At 40.2% G+C, this 22,043-nt stretch overlaps 2 protein-coding genes across 3 annotated transcripts in view; one reads left to right on the top strand and one right to left on the bottom strand.

Moving 5' to 3' along the window:
- RTN4IP1 (reticulon 4 interacting protein 1) overlaps window positions 1–9,790 on the bottom strand; it is a 46,060-nt gene extending 36,270 nt beyond the window's left edge. Inside the window, exons 1-5 of one of the 2 annotated variants that reach the window (XM_041764924.1) lie at window positions 9,075–9,210; window positions 7,619–7,709; window positions 2,467–2,618; window positions 1,550–1,618; window positions 530–654 (exon numbers count right to left, since the gene is read on the bottom strand). In XM_041764924.1, coding sequence (XP_041620858.1) covers window positions 530–654; window positions 1,550–1,618; window positions 2,467–2,618; window positions 7,619–7,634 — 362 coding nt within the window. In that variant the 5' untranslated portion in view covers window positions 7,635–7,709; window positions 9,075–9,210. Of the gene's footprint in view, window positions 1–529; window positions 655–1,549; window positions 1,619–2,466; window positions 2,619–7,618; window positions 7,710–9,074 lie in introns of both variants that reach the window. The other variant, XM_041764914.1, reaches the window with a different exon arrangement.
- Window positions 9,791–9,892: 102 nt separating this feature from the next.
- Window positions 9,893–22,043, top strand: part of QRSL1 (glutaminyl-tRNA amidotransferase subunit QRSL1) — a 32,067-nt gene continuing 19,916 nt past the window's right edge. The window contains exons 1-4 of the mRNA XM_041764901.1: window positions 9,893–10,038; window positions 17,922–18,081; window positions 18,478–18,576; window positions 19,617–19,713. Coding sequence (XP_041620835.1) covers window positions 10,015–10,038; window positions 17,922–18,081; window positions 18,478–18,576; window positions 19,617–19,713 — 380 coding nt within the window. The 5' untranslated portion in view covers window positions 9,893–10,014. The remainder of the gene's footprint in view (window positions 10,039–17,921; window positions 18,082–18,477; window positions 18,577–19,616; window positions 19,714–22,043) is intronic.

The raw sequence follows: 22,043 nt of genomic DNA, 5'->3' as shown, positions 1-22,043 counted from the left end.
CCAGCTATGGATCTTCTTTGCAGAGATTCACATACAAAATTTTTTTTTTTTATAAAGTTCAGACTCCTGAAATTCACCTACATGTTTCCATTTAAAAATTCCCATTTGCTTGGGCTAAAAATCAACACAGTAAGGTTAAGAAAGTACAAACCCAGGGCACCTGGGTGGCTCAGTTGGTTGAGTGTCCAACTCTTGATTTCTGCTCAGCTCATGATTTCCGGCTGGTAAGATCAAGCCCCAAGTCAGGCTGCCCACTCAATGTGGAGTCTGCTTGAAGACTGTCTCCCTCTCCCTCTGCCCCTCCCAGACCCTGCCCCATCCCATCCCTGCAGTCTCAAATAGAATTAAATCTTAAAAATAAATAAATAAATCAAGCTGACACAGGTTTTTTTGGAGATTGTTCTAAATGTTACCACAACCCTGTTCATGCAAATGATCAGAGTTTTAATATTCTTCTCATAAACCAACTGCAAAGAAAGACCTTACAGAAGGAAAAAAGAGAGGTGGAGATGCCACAGTTGATACTTACCGTTTTCCTGTACAGTTCTTGTCATTCAGGCCACCAACCTTGTTTATGGCAGACCAGGCTGTGAGAGCCACATATGGCAAAGAGGCAGCTTGAGTATGAGTGAGTGATTTGGGCTTGAGAGAGACCTAAATTTGAAGACAGCAGTTAAAAATAAGCAATGACCCACAAACCTATACACAATTAAATATATTTATCTACAAAGGAATCCAACTACTTTCATAGATAAGACTGTAACATTCCACCACATTCAGGGTTTACTGCATACCCTACTGCAGGATTATCCTGAAGGAATATCCTACTAATGATTCAACCTGCCTCACCGAGGTTCAGTAATATTTTATAGGCTACATTATCAGATAAAGCTGCTTAATTCTTCATAAAGAGACCACATTCAATAATCCTATTAGTTCTGACTATACCCAGAAATAAATCCAAATAAACCTTGAGCCCTCATAAACACATTCTAATTTGTTTTTGAGATCAGCTGCTTCCTTTACGCCCATTTAGTGGAAGATAATCTTTCCAGACTTTCTCTAATCTCAGTAATACCCCTTTTTCCCTTCCTGCCCTCCCTTCTGTAGCCAATTTCCTCAATGTTAACCCCTTTCTCTCTATTCAAATTGTCAGGCCACCTGACTGTATTTGATTAGACTGTTTCTAAAGTTATTTGAAACAGCTTGATACTCTCATGCTTCTGTTGATGATTAACCGGTATGCTCCATTTAGTATATTTGGTTTCAACTGCTTCTTCTGGGTAAAACTGAGAAACACAGCAGGGTTTCTAGATCTCACTCCAAATCCCTGCTCCAAGAGACAAAGAACCGCTTTGGCAGGCAGTGTAACTAAAGGACATCAAATACTTTTTTACTCTTTCAAAAGTTCCTATTCTCCTCCTTAGCTCTTTCAAAACTACCCATAAAACACAAACCGGATGTGAAAAGCAACCAGTTATTTCAGAGATATTTGTCAGTCTTTGTTTATCCTTTCTAATGGCATTTCAGCATGGAGTTGGTGAGTTACCTCATTCCCATTGACTACAACGAACTCTGACAGGGTGCCTTGTTTCCAGGGAGGAACTGCAGCCCAGACCTGAAATACACAACTTCATTAGAAACATATTTTCTGACCAAAGCACAGCATGAGGGCTTTCCCATTACAGACCCCACCCTGTGAAAAAGCACAAGTCAGCAATACACCAAGTAAAAGAGTTATTTTCACATAATGTAAAAATGGTACTTAGTATGACTCTGGATTTATCAAGTCAAACCACATTGGAAGTAGATGCTACTAAATCCTACTGTATTTATGGACTACTTAGAGTACCAGTAAGAGCACAGTCTCTTGGGGCTTGAATCCTGGCTCTAGTACTAATTGTGGGACCTCTTTATAGATTAGCCTCCTCATCTTGTCAACTGTGCCTAACTGTACTTACCTCATAAGAATTAAATGTGTTATTTTATGAAAAGCAACTAGAATAGTGCTATTATTATGAGCTCACTTTACTTTCTTGATATAAAAGTTCAAAGTGATAAGTGACAGGTGATTATACCCAACTAGCTATTTTAAAACCATCTAACCCATAAGGTAGAAATTGTAATTTAAAGACTTCTGCAAGAAAAAAAAAAAAAAAAAGTCCCAATCCTACATATTTTAAAGTTCTGCAATTCTTTAGTACTAGATTTAGAAAGTTCAAGTATAGTCAAGCGCTTTAGGAATTGTTTGTGAAAAAAAAAAAAAGGAATTGTTTGTGAAAAATGTAAAAACAGAACCAAGAAAATGAAGGTTCTAGCCAAAGTTTAATATACTTGTTGAAAAGATGGGGGGAAAAAAAAGGGTCAAGGATACAGTATATTCCAAGGATACAAGTATATTTCCAAAAAAAGCAAAATGAAACTTGCGTATTTAGAAAAAAGGAGTAGTGGCATTGCATAACTCACCTCATCTCCGGGCTTGAAGTACCTCACATCAAGTCCACATTCCATCACCACACCAGAGACATCTCGACCCAGAGTCAGGGGAAATTCTTCTCCTTTGGTTTTAATATGTAAAGGATCACGTTTCATATTTAAAGCTGTAGCTCCATAACCACCTGTGAAATACAATTTATGTTTCCTCCAAAAGAAAGGATTTAAAAACTACTACAGAGCTACATGCCAGATTCTAGATCCTCAAGACATGGATAATAAAATAATCACCCTTACAATTTTTTATCATCACAATCCAAAACACAAAAACAAGGAATGTTCTTTCCAAAGAAAATTACTTGGAGAGTTAGAACCACTCATTAAAGCTACCACTGCTCAAAATGATTTTTGAAATTCCAATTTTGAAACTGCCTTCAGAACTTTTGGTATTTCCTTTTATAGTTTTACTTTATCCTTTGAAGACAGACAGTTTCTTCTATTCATTTGTGAACTTTTTAAACAACAAAATCATTTGGTGCCAAATCTAGGGAAGATAAATGTTAAAGCATTTTGAGGTTAACGAACAGTATCAAATACTATATCCATGCCTAAATGGGTCTAGGACAAATGTTCCCCACATCTCCAAAAATGCTTCTAAAACATCTCTGAATTAAGTGCATAGATTCATGAGTAGGAAAAAAATTTTTGATTACCCCTATTCTGATAAGTTAATTGCTTTATTATGCATATCTTTATTTTTTAAAAATATTTACCTAAACATTAGCTAAGTAGAGCTGAAAACATTCTTTTTTTTTTTTTTTTTAAGATTTCATTTATTTATTCATGAGAGACACAGAGAGAGAGGCAGAGACACAGGCAGAGGGAGAAGCGGGCTCCATGCAGGGAGCCCGACGTGGGACTCGATCCCGGGACTCCAGGATCACGCCCTGGGCTGAAGGCAGGTGCTAAACCGCCGAGCCACCCAGGGATTCCCAATTCTAACTTTTTAAATTTCAAATTGACTATCTACAATAACCTACAGTTTATTACAAAACTTCAACATATAAAATGACTTTTCTAAGACACAAAATTATGTTATTGACACTTCTGCTTGACATTTTTCTGAGAACATTTCTGCTAGGTGAAGCTACAAGCATTCTTTCCACCTTCTAGTGTCATATACCACAATTTATGCTCTCAAATCACTAAACCACCTCATTCAGCTCCTTTTTTCCCCCCACCCATCCACCCTCAGAGGTAGCACATTAGATCTTCAGGATGAGGAGAAACCAGAAAAGGAGACTGAGAAAGGCTAACCAGGGAAGGGGGGGTTCTGAAGGCCAAGGGAAGAGGGTCATTTCAAGAAGTCAAATGCTGGGGCGCCTGGGTGGCTCAGTCAGTTAACTGTTTGACTCTTGGTTTTGGCTCAGATGTCAAGGTTGTGAGACTGAGCCCCAAGTAGGGCTCCATGCTCAATGGGGAGTTTGCTTGAGATTCTCCTCTGCCCTCTGTCCCCAGCCCCCGCTTGTGAGCCATTCAACTCTCAACTAGTTTTGCTATGAAGGGGAGAACAGAAATGAAACAGTGACTGGAGGGGCACAGGTGAGAAGGAAAGAGGATTTTTGAGTGGTCCTGCCCCCCCCCCCCTTTAAGGGGAAAAATAACAAGTTTGTGTACTCAGAATGATCCAGTAGAAAGGGAAAGTGATGCTACAGGAATTTCTAAAACAGTCTCCTGAGCTGAGGAAAGGGGCTGGAATCAGGAACCTACCTGGAGGGATGGCCATGGACAGGAGTAAGGACAGTTAATCCATATTGTGGGAGGGAAGGTGAGGGTTACAGGGAGAGAGGACAGGTAGGTAGGTAGGTAGGTGGCTTACAGAAGTTGTTTTTCTAATTGAAAAAAAAAAAAAATCAAGATACACAGGAGAGAGTATTTGAGAAGTTGGGATAATCCCAGAAAATCTAAGCTGATGGCCTTCATGCCAATTACAATTTGCCATCTGGCTAGTAGCACATTTGCCACAGAAGTCATGTCTCACTTTTCCTATCTTACATTCCTTTTACACAATTATTCACCAAAATTCCCATTTGCTGTGGGCAAAAAAAGTGGGGATTTAGCCATTTCAAGGTGTAGCTGTTTCAGAGCTATAAAAAGTCTTCAGCCTTTTTGAGGTACCAAGCCTACAGGACAAGGTAGCTCAAGTTTTGGACACCCTGACATGCTAATTCATCAACTGAGTAGCCCTGGCTCACTGGTACTAGCCAAGCATGCTCCAAATCCAGAATGCAGTTGGTAGTGAGAACTTGCTTGTGGACACAAATAAATGGGGGGGCCTCAGAAGCTTAACCCCATTGTAGGAGGTTGCCAGTGAAACTGGCCCAGAGTTGGGAATTTGGAAAGTCCTAATCTGTCATCAGTTTCAGAGACTTTAATCCCATTTAAAGAAATCAAACATTGTTGGTATGATGCTGTTGGGTATATGGCCAATATATATATTTTTTCTATTTTAAGACTATTCATTTACTTAGCCATTTATATGGTTTATGATTCTGTGTCCATTAATAATGGCTATCTCCAGAAAAATAGCTTGGCTTCATCTTTCAGAACAGATATTTTCCTTAACAAGAATGCAAGGACCTAACTTCTTCCTACAGTTCATTATCTTCTACTCATTATTTTATTTCCCCAAGCTACCATTTGAGATATCTTCTAAAACCACCACCCTATGTTCTCAAAAAAAGCATCCATGAGCAGTAAATATAACTTAGAAATAATATTATGCGGTTAAGTTATAAAAAACTAAGATCTCAGATCCCTGGGTGGCTCAGCGGTTTAGCGCCTGTCTTTGGCCCAGGGCATGATCCTGGAGACCCAGGATCAAGTCCCACATCAGGCTCCCTGCATGGAGCCTGCTTCTCCCTCTGCCTGTATCTCTGCCTATCATGAATAAATAAAATCTTAAAAAAAAAAAAAAAACTAAGATCTCTCAAGAATATCATATACAAGTAAAATATATCACAATATTAGGTTGTAAAACAGCAGCCAAGAAAGTGGAGATCCTGGCACTTTCTGAAATTAATATGTACACAAAAATTGTGCATGTGCATTCAAAGAAATTAAAAGTTAACAGATCTAAAAGAAGATAAAATGTATAGATTACTCAAGGTTAAACCACCACTAACTTTAGCTTGCAATCTTAAGTTAGAATGAAAATATAAAATGATGCAAAAATAAAAACTGAATGACAACTATATATGTGGAGCACTGAAACCAGCAGTAGTTAACAGAAATGGCATCTGCCTCCAAAGGATTTACAGTCAAAGGAGATGAACCTATGTAAACCTACTATTTGAAGACATAGCCTATAAAAACTAAGGTATCTTCACACCCCAAATAAATGAATAAAGTAAAACACTATATCCAACTAGTTGTGGCAACTCTTCAGAGCAAACAAAAAAAATACAAGTGTGTATTTCATAGGACAATCATAGTAATAAAGACATTTCAATTCATCCTTAATAGAGTGTTTGGCTATAAGCACTTTAAGAGTCCAAGTTTTTCCTCAAACCCGTTCCCCTCAAAGACACGTGTAATAGCTATTCCTCACACTGCCTAGACTGGCACAGTCTAAGAAAAATACTATGCAAGCCACAAACTTAATTTTATGTTTCCTAGTAGCCAAAAATAAAATAAAACAAAATTAACCTTAATATTTTACTTAATATATTACCAGGTCAATAGGTAATCAATATAAATTATTTTTTTAAGATTTTATTTATTTATTCATGAGAGACACACATACACACACAGAGGCAGGACATAGGCAGAGCAAGAAGCAGGCTCCATGCAGGGAGCCCGACGTGGGACTCGATCTCATGTCTCCAGGATCACACCCAGGGGTGAAGGCTGCACTAAACCGCTAAGCCACCCAGGCTGCCCTCAATATAAATTAATGAGAAGTTTTATATTCTTTTTTTCTAAGTTTTTTTCTAAGTGTTTGAAATCCAGTGTGTATTTTATACTAACTGAACATCTCAATTCAAACTAGCTACGTATCAATTGCTCAACACTCACCTGTGACTAGTGGCTACTATATTGGACAGCATCGGTCTAGACATAGTCACTAAGTTAAAAGTAGCAACATTAAAAATTGGAGTCCAAAGCACCTGCCTTCAGCCCAGGGCGTGATCCTGGAGACCCAGGACCGAGTCCCACATTGGGCTCCCTGCATGGAGCCTGCTTCTCCCTCTGCCTGTGTCTCTGCCTCTCTTTCTTTCTCTGTGTGTCTCTCATGAATAAATTTTTTAAAAAATCTACAAAAGACCTAAAGACCAAGAGATGCCTGGCTGGTTCAGCTGGTAGAGCACATGTCCCTTGATCTCAGGGTTGTGAGTTCAAGCCTTTTTTGTGTTGGGTGTACAGATTATTTTAAAATAAAATCTTTAAAAAAAAAAAAAAAAGACCTAAAGACCATGACACTGGATTTTATTTCTCTAATCCAGCAGTTCTCCAAGTTTTTACATCCCCAAGATCTTTCTGAGAAGTCTAAGAGGTCCCTTCGTACAGGTACAACTACCTGTAGGAGGCTGGATATTCTTCACTAACTTCAAATAACATTGCAATAGATTGAATACAGAAGTTCATGAAAATCCATCTGTCTTATTAAACCAGAAAACAAAGAGATAAGTGAAAGTGTAAAACAATGCTAGTCTTCCACTAATTATTTTTATTTTGGAAAATAGTTATTTTCCATTGTGAGCACTTCATAGTAGATCCTATGATCTATCAACTACTACCTGTTTCGATGCTTCATATATGTAGTTGTCTCTCATTTTTACGTCATTTCAATTTAAGATTTATTTATTTGAGAGAGAGAGAGAGAATGCACAAGCACATGGGGGGCAAGTGGGGGAGAGAGAGAATCCTCAAGCAGACTACCTACTGAGCATGAAGCCAACATGAAGCTCGATCCCAGAGCTCATCATGACCTGAGCGGAAATCAAGAGTTGGCTGCCTAACTGACTGAGTCATCCAGGCACCCCTTTAAGTCATTTTATATTTCTATCCTGATTTAATTTTGTAATATTAACACCAAAGGAGCTTACGCTTTTCTAAATGAATAAAAATCTTAAGTTTTCTCTTCTAATTTCTAATAAGGTAAATATTGATAGCTATAACTCACATAAATAAAAGCCCATTGTAATTATTAAGAGGCTAAAGAGATCTTAAGACCAATAAACTTGAGAACTGCCATCCTAATCATCACACAGCTCCTGGAAAATAGAGGAGGAAAAATGAAAACATGTCAGTCTCAACACTTTCATGCTTCTCCATAAATCTTATGAAATGATTCATTCTATCAATTCTAATTTTGTAATTGGCTTATACGAACTTAGAAATGTAATTAATCATGCATAATTCATATACAGTAACTGTTATGAAGCAATCTGGTAAGAACTCTAAGTTCCACATAAGGCCTTCAAAAAACAAACCTATGGTTAAATTGAACTGCATATGGCAGCTTACTTATGGACATGGAGATTAACCATCCCAAGGGATTTTAAAAATTTTTTTCAGAAGACATGGGTGAGGAGTATTTTTGTCATTATATTCCAAAGTTCATAAATAGTAATCCTTTTTTTCAGCACTATAATAATTGCAAGATGCATATATTTTAAGGAATATAATGCTCTCCAAATTTTGTCAATATTCCCCAGCAGAAATTAATATGGTTAACATTCCCACTTAGGATGAAGCAGCACACAGGAAAGGGGATTTTAACTGTCCAGGGCAAAATGCAACAGAGGAAATGAGGAAAGTACCTTGTCCCTATCCTGGCACCCATTCAGCTTTGTCCACTGCGCCAGTAAATAAAGTTGTGAATAGTGGGAGAGCAAAGAATTATGATGAAAATGCAGATCTTTGGGGCAGCCCCAGTGGCTCAGTGGTTTACCGCCACCTTTGGCCCAGTGTCTGATCCTGGAGACCCAGGGAGGAGTCCCGTATCGGGCTCCCTGCATGGAGCCTGCCTCTCCCTCTGCCTGTGTCCTGTGTGTGTGTGTGTGTGTGTGTGTCTCATGAATAAATAACTAGAATCTTTTTTTTTTTTTTTTAAAGCCAATCCTGAACCGATGTGAAAACAATCATACCTCCAAAACCTGCGAGGGCCCTCAGAATATCACCAAGTTCCCAGGAGAATATACTAAAAAGCTAGCTGTGGAACCCAGATTAGCTCAAATTCCAACTTACATCTTAAAACGTAAGCTGGGAAACATTTCAAAAGGTAGATTTTGCTTACACGTTGCAGAAGACTAGGAAAGTATACCCTGAACGTGGCCGTTTCAAAACCCTGAGAAACAGTATCCTAGATTCTGTCAAAAACCTAAACGATTCCTTTGGGGGTTAAGCCAACAAAGCGCAGTCCAATAACTGATCTTTACCTAAACTATTCCTTTGGGGTTAAACCAACAAAGTGCAGTCCAATAACTGAACTTTACCTAAAGAATTCCTTTGGGGTTAAACCAACAAAGTGCAGTCAAAAAAGTGATCTTTTAAAACCGATCCCGGATGAAATTCTGAATTACACGTTGGGGGGGAAAAAAAAAAAAGTTAAGGAGGAAGCTCTTTCCAAAACTTACTTCTCATATTAACGTCTATAGGATTGACACTTGCAGCGTGAACTTTGATAATAACTTCATTCGGATAGTGTATGACAGGGATCATCATGTTCTGAGTAAACCGAAGCACTTCATTCTTCCCGTATTTATCTATCACCCAAGCGGGCATGACAGTGCTCCTCGGGCAGGTGGTACTGATCTCTCTACCTGGAGGCTGTCGCGCGGCCTGGCTTCTCCAGAAGCCCGCCGCAGTGCGAGCACTTCTTCTGAGCATACAGCTCCTGAGAAATCCCATCGTGAAATTTCGGCTGGACTGCGTCTCCTAAGTGAAACGCATTTTAACAGGGCATCAAACCTGAACCCCTGACCTGGGTCAAGGACCAAACCTGCCAAACACACGGGCCAATTCAACAAGGTTGAGGATTCAAAGATGAAGGCCGCCTACGCGAACTGGAGCCAGGGAAGGAAGAAGACTTAAGCCATCATGCTGCTCGTCCGCATCTGAAAAGCTCCAAATAACGTTCAGGTCAGCAGTCTGCTCAGGGCCCTCCTGCCTTACACACCCTCCGCTTTGGGCAAAACAAAACAAAAAACAACTCTCTCCACCCCCTAGAATCCAACCCCGGCCCGGGAGCTCCGCGGCACGACAAGGAGAATTCCGCTCGAGAGACCCCGACTTAAAACATCCGAGACTCCCCGACTCCCTCCCTGCGAGACCCAAGCTCCGACCCTCCTTACGACCCGCTCTCCTCGGCCGCAGGCGGCGCGGCGCGGCGCCAGCCAATCGCGTGCAAAGATCATTCCCCGGGGCTTGCATTTCGACCAATCGAAGGGCTCGGTGTTGAAAAGCCCCGTGACGACCAAAGATGGCCGCGCCCATGTACCCCCGGCGCGGGCGGTGACCTCTCTTATTCCTCCTGGTCACCTGGGCCCTGCGGCGGCAGGTTGGGCACGAACGACCATGCTGGGCCGGACCCTCCGAGAAGTGAGTGGAGCTGGCTGCTGAGGGCCCATGGACAAGGAGCCCCCGGGTCTGACCGCGCGTCTTGGGTCAGCGTCTCCTTTCTTGGAACTTGGGGTGGGGGGGGCGGCTTCAGGTCGCTGGGCCCCCCGTGCCCCGCCTGGAGTTGGGACCCCAGCCGGGGGGCCTGGCGCAGCGCGGGGCTGTGCGGCTGCCCTCAGACGCTTGCCAGGGCCTGGGTCGGACCCCCCGATGGGTGGGGCCTTAGACGGGGCTCCGCGGGGCCACACCCGCCTGGCGCCTTCTCCCCCCGACGCTCGCTCAGGGGCTCCGCAGGTCAGTGCTTTGCAGAAACACAAACGAGTCCTTGCTTGGTTCCCCCCCGCCCCCGCGCCCTGCTGTATTCCCCAGACTCGAGCGGCCGCCAGGGTACCAGGGGTTCTCTCGCCCGGGTCTCCACAGCCGGACATCATTTTTAAACTTGGAGGCTGATGCTTGTAAATGCCCCCCCCGCCCCCCGACAGCTCTCCCAAATGCCCCCCTAACCACCTCCGCCTAATTTAACCAAAGTTAAACTGACTTCTTAACCTCTCAGCCTCCATCTTCCAAAAACAAACCAAACCTGACTTCTGAATTCTCACTATTCTCTATTATTATTAAAGATTTCATTCATTCATTCATTCATTCATTCATTCATTCATTCATTCATTCATCAGAGACTGGGACAGAGAGAGGCAGAGACCCAGGCAGAGGGAGAAGCAGGCTCCACGCAGGGAGCCCGACGCGGGACTCGATCTTGGGACCCCGGGGTCACGCCCTGGGTCGAGGGCTGAGCCACCCGGGGGGGATCCCACTATTCTCTCTTTAATGGCACAACTTTTACCCCCGCTTTTGCCCTTAACATTCTTTCTCATCTGTCATACCCAGTAACAATCACTAACTAAGCCCCGTTAATTGTGTTTTCGATTTAACACCTGGAAGTTGTTTTCTTCACTTTCCTCTCTGCTGCGAGGGCTTCCCTTCAGGCCTCCTGGCCTTCTGGCCCCCTGCGTCTCAACCTCGGGAACCGTCTGCAGGCCCACCCTTCTAAGAACCACGCCAGGCCCTTGTTAACACCACAGCTGTGTCCCCACTTTGGCTGCTCTGTGATTTGGGGCCCAGCGTAGATGTTTTAAACCGGAGCTCCAGGTGATTCTGCTGATAAGTAGGGGTTGAAGACCCACCCTGCCTTCTGCCTCCCTGTTGTATCCTCACCTGGGAAAGCTCCCGCCCCCCCCCCACCTCCATGTGGGGGGGGGGGGCCTTTCAGAAAGCTATAAATTACAATAACTTAAAATTGACAGGCATTAAATAATAGTGCTTCCCCCAAATACACTAGTATTTTACCATCTTGATATGGTTCTAGCCTCTGCTACATAGTTCTGTACAGTAAATTCCTCCACTAAAGAATCCAGTTCTTTAAAAAAAAAACACCAAAAACTTGTTTTTTTTATTTTTTTAAATATTTAATTTATTTATTTATGGGAGACACAGAGAAAGAGAGAGAGCGGCAGAGGGAGAAGCAGACTTCCTGCAGGAGCCCGATGTGGGACTCGATCCAAGGCCTCCAGGATCATGCCCTGGGCTCAAGGCAGCGCTAAACCCCTGAGCCATCCGGGCTGTCCCAAAAACTTGTTTTAAAAGGAAATGCAACTTATAAAAATACAGCATTCCTTTTTCTGCCCTTTCCCCCTTCAGCACCACCTCTTTTCGTGCCACCGCTTTGTGCTGTCGTTGAATGAGCCCCTGTGAGAAACAACTTTTGCCTCAAGCGGGAGAAAACTAGTTTAGAAGAGCTGACCTACCGTATACAAGAGGTTACCTGAGCGGGATTACTTTCACTTAATCACTCTTTTAACAAATATTTGTTGGTGCCTACTGTGTGCAAAACATTATTTGCTAGTCATTTTCCCAGCCCAAAAAACATCTCTCCACTCTATTTTTTTTCCCACATCACTGTACTGATGTCACAAATTCTACCAATTAGAGATTAATTAATTTAGTACACGTTCTCTTTTAACTATGTAAGCATACCTTGGGGGTGGGGGTCAGATGATTTATTCACCCATTGTGAATTACAGTAGTTCAGTAAAATTTCTCTTCATCACACCCTAGTTAATATAATCAATTGAAAGAAAAAGGGAAAATTTGCTGGGGAGGAAATTTGGGAGAGGAGCTGGAAACTAGAGTTTTGAGGGAATGTTGGGAACCTAAATGAGGCTTAGAGTAACCAAGGAACCCCTGGAAGGAAGCACTAAAAAGAAGTAACCTGCCAAATAGGAGGTAAAAGTCCTATTTTTAAGTGTTATACAGGTACATTCAGGAAAAAGGAGGAACCTCACTTTTACCTTCCTCTTTTGTGGTGTGATCCCAGTGTTTCTAGGAGCTAGACACCAGGCTAATATTATGAATCCTAGAGTTATTAATTATATATTCAATAGGCTTGTTGGGGGTCTACCTAAGAACACTCAATTATTGTTCTATGGGAAAACAGATTCCAAATTTTATAAGCAACTCATTCAACTAACATTTAGTGAGCACCTCTGTGCTCCAGACACTGGGAATTAACACTGAAGACAGAAGTTCTTGCCCTCAAGAAGCCTGCATTTTTGTGGAGAAACAGGCATTAAATAAGTTGGCTTTTTGTTTTTTTAGTAACTAATATAATTGCAGATAGTGTAAGTATGAAGAAAGATTAAGCAGGCCACCGTGTGAGAACTATTTGGGGGAGCTAGGTGCCTTGGAGTGGTCAGGGAAGGTTTCTCTGACTGAATATATATATAAAAGATTTTATTTATTTATTCATGAGAGAGATGGAGAGAGAGGCAGAGGGAGAAGCAGGCTCCATGCAGGGAGCCCGACATGGGACTCCATCCTGACTCGATCCTGACTCGATCCTGAAACACCCTGAGCCAAAGGCAGACGCTCAACCACTGAGCCACCCAGGGATCCCTTGACTGAATGAATATATTGAGTAGAGACCTAGCAGATATGAAGGATGAGCTCTGGGAAGGCCTAGGAGAATAGTATTCGAGGCAGTGGGAACAGTCAGTACAAAGAGTCTGAAGGAAGAGAAAGCTTTATATATTCTGGAGTTGCAAGAAGGCCAACATCCCTAGAGAGATGTGAATGAAGAGAAGAACAGTGGGAGGTGTGGTTAGAGAGTTAAGTGGGAGCCAGGTCACGGAAAACTCTTTAGGCCGTGTGAGGAGTGTGGATTTTATTCTAAGTGTAACAGGAAGCCTCTGGAATGTTGTAAGTGGATATCATCTGATTTAAAACTTAAAAGGCTCCTTCAGGCTATTCCTAAAGATATGGTCTACAGGAAAGCAAGTGAGGAAGCAGGAAGATCAGTTAGAAGGCAAGAGATGATGGCAGCACAGATGGGGTGGCCATAGAAATAATGTGTAATGGGTATTGTTTTTTCAGTTAGGGCTTGCTGATGGATTGGATACAGAGTTTGAGGGAAAGAAAAGAATGAAGGAGGATGCTTAGGTTTTGGGGCTGGGCAGAAAATGGTAACACCAAGATGGGAAAGAGGGTTTTGTTTTTTTTTTATTGAGGTATAATTGATATCTTAGTTGCAGGTATACTACATAATGATTTGGTATTTGTATATACCATAAAATGATCATAATAAATCTAGTTTTTCTTGGTCACTATATAAAGTTACATAATGTATAATATTGTTGACTGCAGTCACCCCATGTATCCCCAGGACATTTGTCTTATGTCTAGAAGTTTGTATCTCTTGTACCTTCTCCCATTTTGCCCATCCCTCGGCCCCCCTCCCTGCCGGCATCTACCAGTCTGTTCTCTGCATTGATGAGTTTTACTTGTTTGGGTTTTTAGGTTCCACATACAACCAAAATCATACCATACTTGTCTTTCTCTTTCTGACTTGTTTCACTTAGTATAATATTGTCACACCCATATTGTCCACCCATATTGTCACAAATGGCAAGATTTCATTCTTTTTTATGGCTGATATTCAACTGTATATATATATATATGACATCTCCTTTTTCCATTCATCCATCAGTGGACAATTGATTATTTCCATATTTTGGCTATTGTGAATAATGTTGCCGTGAACATAAGGGTACATGTACCTTTTCAAATTAGTGTTTTCTTTTTTTAGATAGATACCTGGAAGTGGGATTGCTGAATCATATGATAGTTCTATTTTTAGTTTTTTGAGGATACCCATATAGAAGAGATTCTTAGGAAGCATATTTGGAAGGAGAAAGTTATCAAGACTTCTTTTCTGGGCATGTTAATTCAGAGATGCCTGCTGAATACCCAAGTGAAGATGTCTGTTAAGCAGGTGGATATAGGAGTTTGGAGATGAGGAAAGCAGCTAGGTATGAGGATATAAATTGGCCAGAGTATAGAAGATAATTAAAGTATGCAGCCAGATAAGAACAGCCAGGGAGTTGAGCACAAAAATAAAAGAAGTCCTAAAACTTTGCAACATTTAGAGGTCAGCAACAGAAGCAGAGCCAACAAAAAAGACGTGAAGGAATGGTCAGTAAGGCAAGAGGAAAACCAGGTTTTGGTGTCCTCAAATACAAGTGAAGAAGCTTCAAGAAGAGAGTGTTCTCTTAATTGAAGGCTGCAGAGAAGTACTCCTAAGATGAGGACTGAGCAGTGACTGCTGCATTTAGGAATGTGAGGTTGCTAGTGATCCCGATGCAGTTTCTAGGAACATTGGACACAAAAAGCACGAATGGAGTGTGTAAATGGGTATTAATCAACTGGACACTTAAACCACAAGGGCGCTCCTATACCTTCAGCCTTCATCAAGATAGTTTTTTTTTTTTTTAAAGACAGTTCTTTTCCTAAGTGAACTTCTGATGTTCTCTGTAGAGTGAATAGTATAATGGTCCAGAGCATAGGCTTTGGAAACAAGAACAGGCCTTGGTTGCATCTTAGCCCTGCTTTGTGACCTCAGGCAGGAACTTTAGTTTTTTTTATCTGTAAATTGGAAATAATATCAGTCTCTCATAGTGGATGTAAAGAATAAATGAAATAGAAAGCATCAGTGGGGGGGAGGGAAATAGGTGATGGGGTTTAAGGAGTGCACTTGCTGTGAGGAGCACTGAGCAATATATGGAATTGTTGAATCATATTGTACACCTGAAACTAATAGAACACTGTATGCTAACTATACTGGATTAAAATTTAAAAAATAAATCTTAAAAAAAAAGGAATATAAAGCATCTAGAATAATGCCTAGAAATAAGTGCTATTATTGACATTAATTTTGTTAGAGGGACAAATTTATTAAATTACATGTATTTACAGTGATCTCTTCCCCTAGTTTCTAAGAAGAGTGGCTCCTGAAGAAGAGCTCTTAATTTTTCTAAGAAAGTATATTGTTTTTCTATTGCTGCCTAACAAATTAGTATAACCTTTTGGGCTTAAGATAATCCTATTATCATCTTACAGTTTTGTGGGTCAGGAGTCCAGAAATGGAGTAGCTGGGTTCTCTGCTCACAAGAGTCTCACAAGGCTGAAATTAAGGGGTCAGCCAGGGCTGTGGTTTCATCTGAAGCTCAGGGTCATCTTTCAACCTTGTTGGTTGTTGGCAGACTCAGTTTCTTTGCGGTTGTAGGACTGAGGTCCCTGTTTTATTTTTGCTGACTATGTGGGTGTTTGAGTAAATGAGCTGAGCGGACAGGAGGTGTAGGATAGCTAAAATTGAGGTTTCAAAGGTTATACAGATACTGGTAATGTAGTCTGGGCTGAACTGGTAACTGGGACAAGGTGAAGGAAAAGTTTGCCCAAAATGAGGTCAAGAACTGAGAGGCCGGGTGTCAGTGTACTTTACTTGAAGTCTGAAGTCAACAAGAATAACGACAGAAGCCACTGTACAGATTAAAGGGAACAAAGTGCTAAAAATCTTCAATGAATGAAAAGGAGTACTAGGGAGACAGTGGATTCATACCCCAGGGAGAGTGATATAAGCTCCTCCAAGCCCTGAACTTTAGATGAGCCGGGGTTTTTAAATGAAGAGGGACGAGGAAGGCACTGAGGCATGAGGAGGATGCCTATCTACACATTCTCTCCTCCCCCACTGTACTCTGGCCTTATGGTGGACAGAAGCTAAAACAGTCATCTCTTGAGAAAGCTGCAGGAGAAGCAGTGACCTCAAGGAGAAGCCTACCCTGCATTAGAGAAAAGAAGTGAGGGAGAATGAATTTGGTCTCTTTAATAAAACCTTTTATAGTTGATTTTGTCTTATATTCAGGTAAGACACCTTCAGTTTTGTCCCAGGAAAACTGCACTGTTCTGTTTCACTCACACTCCTTATGCTCAGGCCATTCTAGCTAGTGAGCATCTTTTGTTTTCATTTCTCTCTTCAATTCTCTTACTGACTTTCTCAAATCTGGATTTCCTAGAAACGGTCCTAATGAAGATCAGCACCATTTAAAATGAGTGCTCCTAGACAATCTCATTTCTTGCCCTTGTAACCACAACTGTAACTCCTTTCGCTTCTATTCTTGCACCAGCTGGCAAGTCAGAAAGCAGCCCGAGGATAGTAGGCATTAGGGGAGGCAAAGAAGGCAAGAGAGGCGTAATTTTCTTCATTATTACAGCTTAGCCACGGGATAGCTCAGCTGCCCCTGCCCCTGCCCCTCCCTGAGTCACTCTCCCTGGCGCCCACACTCTTTCTTCCTCTTGAGTCAGCCTTAGGGGTCTTCTCCGTGGCCCATTCGCACTGCTTTTCTCCTCTAAAACCCTTAGCCCCAAGAATACCATTGCTTTGATGATTTATTCAGTAGCTGAGAGCAGACGATTTGCAGAATTTCCCCTCAAATGCAAACCTCAGTTGCTTGGTGGATGTAGGACACCTGCAAATGAAGTCAACTCAGAGGACAAACTAAGCTTGTGCTAGTGCAGAGAGAAATGATTAGAGCACAGGTTATATATGACATTCCCTCTACCCTGTACTATGGTGTGGCTTCAGACAAATCACTAACCTCTCTGAGCTTCAGTTTCTTCATCTGTAAAATGAGGTTAATACTATATAACTTATGTGGTTTTAAGGTTAAGTGAAGTAATGCATGTAAAGCAACAGTGTCTGGCTCTTGGTAAATAATAAATAATATTCCATCACCCATCCACCTTCTCTCTGAGCTCCCATCTGATCCACCTCTGCTCATGTAATCTGCAAAGTTTTGGTGTCATCTTTAACTTGCTATTCATTGTTTTGATCTAATTAGTAAATATTACTTCCTCCAGGAAGTATTAAATAGTCATCACTTCAAGCTTGGCTTACGATAAACATATAGATTCTGGTTACTTGTGGTGTGATTTATTTTAACACTTTCTTTACTAGCCTTTCTAATGCATCAAAGACAGAATTTCAGAGTTTAGTTTGCTTGTGAACCCATATTTTATAAGCATTTCTCTCCATTTGTAGTGGCTCTTCCTTGAATTCTACAATATTCTAAGTAAGATCTCACTCAGAGCCATAAGGTCCTGCAGGGCCTTGTCTAGTCTGTTTTTCTCACTCTGGATTGCCTGTGTTCCAGCTAAGCCACCCTCTGCACAATCTCCCCCAACCCACGCCCCGCCCGTGTCAGGCCTCTCCTCTAGATAAGATGGTGCACCTAAACCCCTTCCCTCGGTGCAAACCTGACCTAGAAACAGCAAGTACCTCCACTCGGATGACGACTGTCCTACTCAAGCTGATCGGTGGGTTACCCACATTCAGTACACTCCCTAGGGATAGGGTTCTGTTGGTTTTGAATCCAAGCTTCACTTCAAAATTTTAGACTTCATCGCCCTGTCTGCCCACTGAATATAATACTTGAAATTCTGCAGCCTCAGTGAAAGTTTTGGAATTGTGTGTTTTACAGGTTTCTGCAGCACTGAAACAAGGCCAAATTACTCCAACAGAGCTCTGTCAAAAATGTCTCTCCCTTATCAAGAAAACCAAGTTTCTAAATGCGTACATTACTGTATCAGAAGAGATAGCCTTAAAGCAAGCTGAAGAATCGGAGAAAAGATACAAGAAAGGTAAATGACTGTGAATTACACTTAATTGGCATATCCCTAGGGAAAGAATTTAATTGAATGTAGCAGTCTCCGTTTGGCAAGTGAGGCTTTAAACATAAAACATACCCTTATTTAAAGAACTTGAAAGAAAGAAGGAAAGAAAGAAAGAAAGAAAGAAAGAAAGAAAGAAAGAAAGAAAGAAAGAAAGAAAGAAAGAACTTGCAATGAGGTAAAATAAAAATAGGGTGATGGGTATGTGATGTTTTCTAATGCCCACCTGTAATAATTTCTAACATCAATTTGATTTATGAAGAAGTATCTTCACCAAAAACTAATAGTTATTGTAATAACTAGTATTAACATTTCTTTGTATTCTGAACTGGATACAGCACCTAATCTTTTGGATTTTTACTGCAGGTCATTCACTTGGGGATTTAGATGGAATTCCTATTGCAGTAAAAGACAACTTTAGCACATCAGGCATTGAGACAACATGTGCATCAAACATGCTGAAAGGTAAAGTTTAATTGACCAGAGCATTAATAATTTTATAAAACTGTTTTTTCAGTTTAAATTAAAGATAAGATATTAAAGCACCCAGGTATTCTCAGACTAATAATATCTGCAAAAGAAGTACTTAGGCTAGAATATTTTTACTATGGGCTCTTTTGGAATGCAAAATTATTCCTTAGAGGTAGGCCACCTTAATGGATGTATCCTATTTAGGATGCTTTAGAAATCCTACTTAGGAAGATTTAATGACTGACCACCACACACACACTCAGTGCCCTCTGACACCCACTTATCAATATCACAGGACTGGTGGGCAGGGAGTGACTCTCATCGCTCCTTTCTTGAGAGTGGTGTGAGGATTTGCTTCTATTGTCTAGTTGATTTTTGTTTCCCGACTGCTCCCATCTTTTATATCACTATACTTACCTGAGTATAGTGATGCTTAGTTTTATTCTTTGCAGTTTAGTAGGTCAAAAGGAAACCCATTTCTCAAGATTTCTGGATCCTAGAAGGAAAAAGACATGGCCAAAGCTTATCCAGAGTGCTACACACTGAAAGGAAATCTATGAGGAATATGCCCCAGGTTCTTCTGATAGGTAGATTGTTAATTGTCTTGAAATACACACGGATGAAATTTTAATTGAGAATAAAGATCTATTTCTTACTGGAAATAGATAAAAAAAATTACTATGGGATATAGCATTACAAGTACAATGAGCAAAATAATGATGTGCTATTAGTTTCAAATGAATTGGGTACATCTCTATCACTCAATATTGTGTAGTACTAACTGTTAAAAGTCAATATTTTTAGATGATAAATAATAGTGAATATGCCAACTGTCTTTGGAAAACATAACAATTAGTAGTAGAAAAAATAAAATTAACTTTTGGAAGAAAGGCCTACCTATTACTCAAATTAGGAATAATTAACACATGTCAATATGAATAGCTTAGTTGTAGTTTAAAATCTTGTTTCTTGCATGTGATTTACATGTTCACTGTTTTCTCTCCTATAGTAGGAATAACTGAAATTTTTTTCAGGTTATGTACCACCTTATAATGCTACAGTAGTTCAGAAGTTGTTGGATCAGGGAGCTGTCCTGATGGGAAAAACAAATTTAGATGAGTTTGCAATGGGGTAAGTAAAATTAAAATTTTCTTCTCTTATATTTCTTTCATCATTGTCTTTAATTTCCTTAAATGTAGGTACCAAAAAGCAGTGCGGTGATTTCTTGAGGACTCTAATGTCAGTTCTCAGTCCCTCTGTGAGAGTATATTCGATTGCTTAATAGGTATATGGTCAGATCTCATTTTGGTTTTCGTTTGCATTGCCCTGATGACTAATGATGTTAAACATCATGTGTTTATTTTGCTACCCATATATCTTCTTAGGTGAAGTATTTATTCAAATCTTTTACCCATTATTTTTTTTCCACTTATGTTGTTTGTCTTAGTGAGCTCTAAGAGCTCTTTTATATATTCTGGATTCAAGTCCATTGTCAGGTAATTTGCAAATATTTTCTCCAGGTCTCCTTACATTCTCTGAACATTCCTTTCAAAGAGTGAAAATTCCTAATTTTAATGAAGTCCATTTCATCTTTTTTCTTCTATGATTAATGCTTTTTGTGTCTTAATGAAGAAATTTTTACCCACCCAACCCACAGTCACAAAGATTTTCCTCCTAGAAGTTTTATAGTTCTTATAGTTAGACTTACGATCCATTTAAGTTAATTTTCTTGTATAAGGTGTGAATAAAGCCAAGGTTCATTTATTTTCATGTGTGTCCAATAGTTCTAGCATTTCTTGTAAGAAAAAAAATTTATTCTTTCCTCATTATATTACCTTGGTTCCTTTGTCAAAAATCAGTTGTATATATGTGTATAGGTCTCTTTCTGGATTCTGTTCTGTTCTGTGTATCTCTATTTACTTTAATAACATGATATCCTGATTCCTGTAGATTTATAGTAAGCCTTGAAATTAGGTAGTGAGAGTCCGTTCTTTTACTTTGTTTTTCTTTTTAAAAATTATTTTACATTTGCTAGGTCCTTTGCATTCCTATATAAGTTTAGACTGAGCTTGCTGAAGGACGCCTAGGTAGCTCAGCGGTTGAGGGTCTGCCTTTGGCTCAGGGCGTGATCCCGGGGTCCAGGATCGAGTCCTGCATCGGGCTTCTTGCAGGACTTGTTTATGTTCTGTCTATGTTTCTGCCTCTCTCTCTCTCTCTCTCTCTCTCTCTCTCTCTCTCTGTCTCATGAATAAATAAATATATATATATATATATATATATAAATAAATCTTAAATAAATGAGGTTGCTGATTTCTATAAAGAAGCTTGATGAGATTTTGATTATGATTGTGTTGAATTTATAGATCAAGTTGGGAAGATTTGACATTTTAATATGTGTCTTCTGTTCCATGAATACTTTATCTATTTATTTAGATTTTGTTTACTTTTTCTCAGTATTTTTACGATTTTTCTGCATATAAATCTTATATGTAATTTGTTTGATTTATTCCCAAATATTTGTTTGGTCTTTTTTTATTTTCTTTATTTGAAAGAGAGAGAGAGAGAGCAGGGGTGGGGCGGAGGGAGGGGCAGAGGGAGAGGGAGAACCAGACTCTCCACCAAGCAGGAAGCCCAGACTACTGGGGCTCTATCCCAGAATCCTGGGATCATGACCTGAGCCAAAGGCAGATGCTTAACCAACTGAGCCACCCAGGTGCCCCTTCCCCACCTCCCGCCAGGTATTTCAATGTTTTAATGCTATATAAAATGGTATTTTTTTTCAATGTTTGTTTATTGTTGGTATATAGTATGTAGTATATTGATAGTTCTAATTGATTTTTCTTTATTCCTCTTAATATCCCATGACCTTGCTAAGTACTCTTTTATCAGTTCTAGTTTATTTTTTCAGATTCTTTATATATATATTATACATAGATGATCATGTAGTCTACAAATAAAGACACTGTTATTCCTTATTTCTCTTTCTTACTGTGTTGGTTAGCACTTCAGTACAATACTGAGTAGAAGTAATAGCAGATATCCTTGCCTTGTTCTTATTTTGGGGGGAAAGCATTCAGTGTTTCACCAAAAATGCTTTCTATTTTCCCTTTTATAACACTTGTCACATTTGTAACATTTGCTTGGTCTATGCTCTCTGTTTCATAGAAGCAGAATCTTTGACTCTTATTTATGGTGCTGTCTCTTGGTACCCAGTAAATATATGTAGAACGAATTAATCCATTGGAGTAAACTCGAACATAGGTTATTAGGACATTGCCTTGAACAGCTGATCAAAATGAACATCATCAGTGAGGGTAAGTGGACATCATGTACCACTAGATGTGATTCCTTGAGGACACATCATCACCTATACAATATTCAGCTGAGAATGTGAAACCTGAAACTAATAGCAAGAATAAGCTAATAGCAAACTAATAGCAAAGATAAGTCTGAAATGAGAA

This window comes from Vulpes lagopus, chromosome 1 (genome assembly GCF_018345385.1).
Source record: "Vulpes lagopus strain Blue_001 chromosome 1, ASM1834538v1, whole genome shotgun sequence".
Lineage (NCBI taxonomy): Eukaryota > Metazoa > Chordata > Mammalia > Carnivora > Canidae > Vulpes > Vulpes lagopus.
This window is presented reverse-complemented; position numbering and strand designations above follow the sequence as displayed.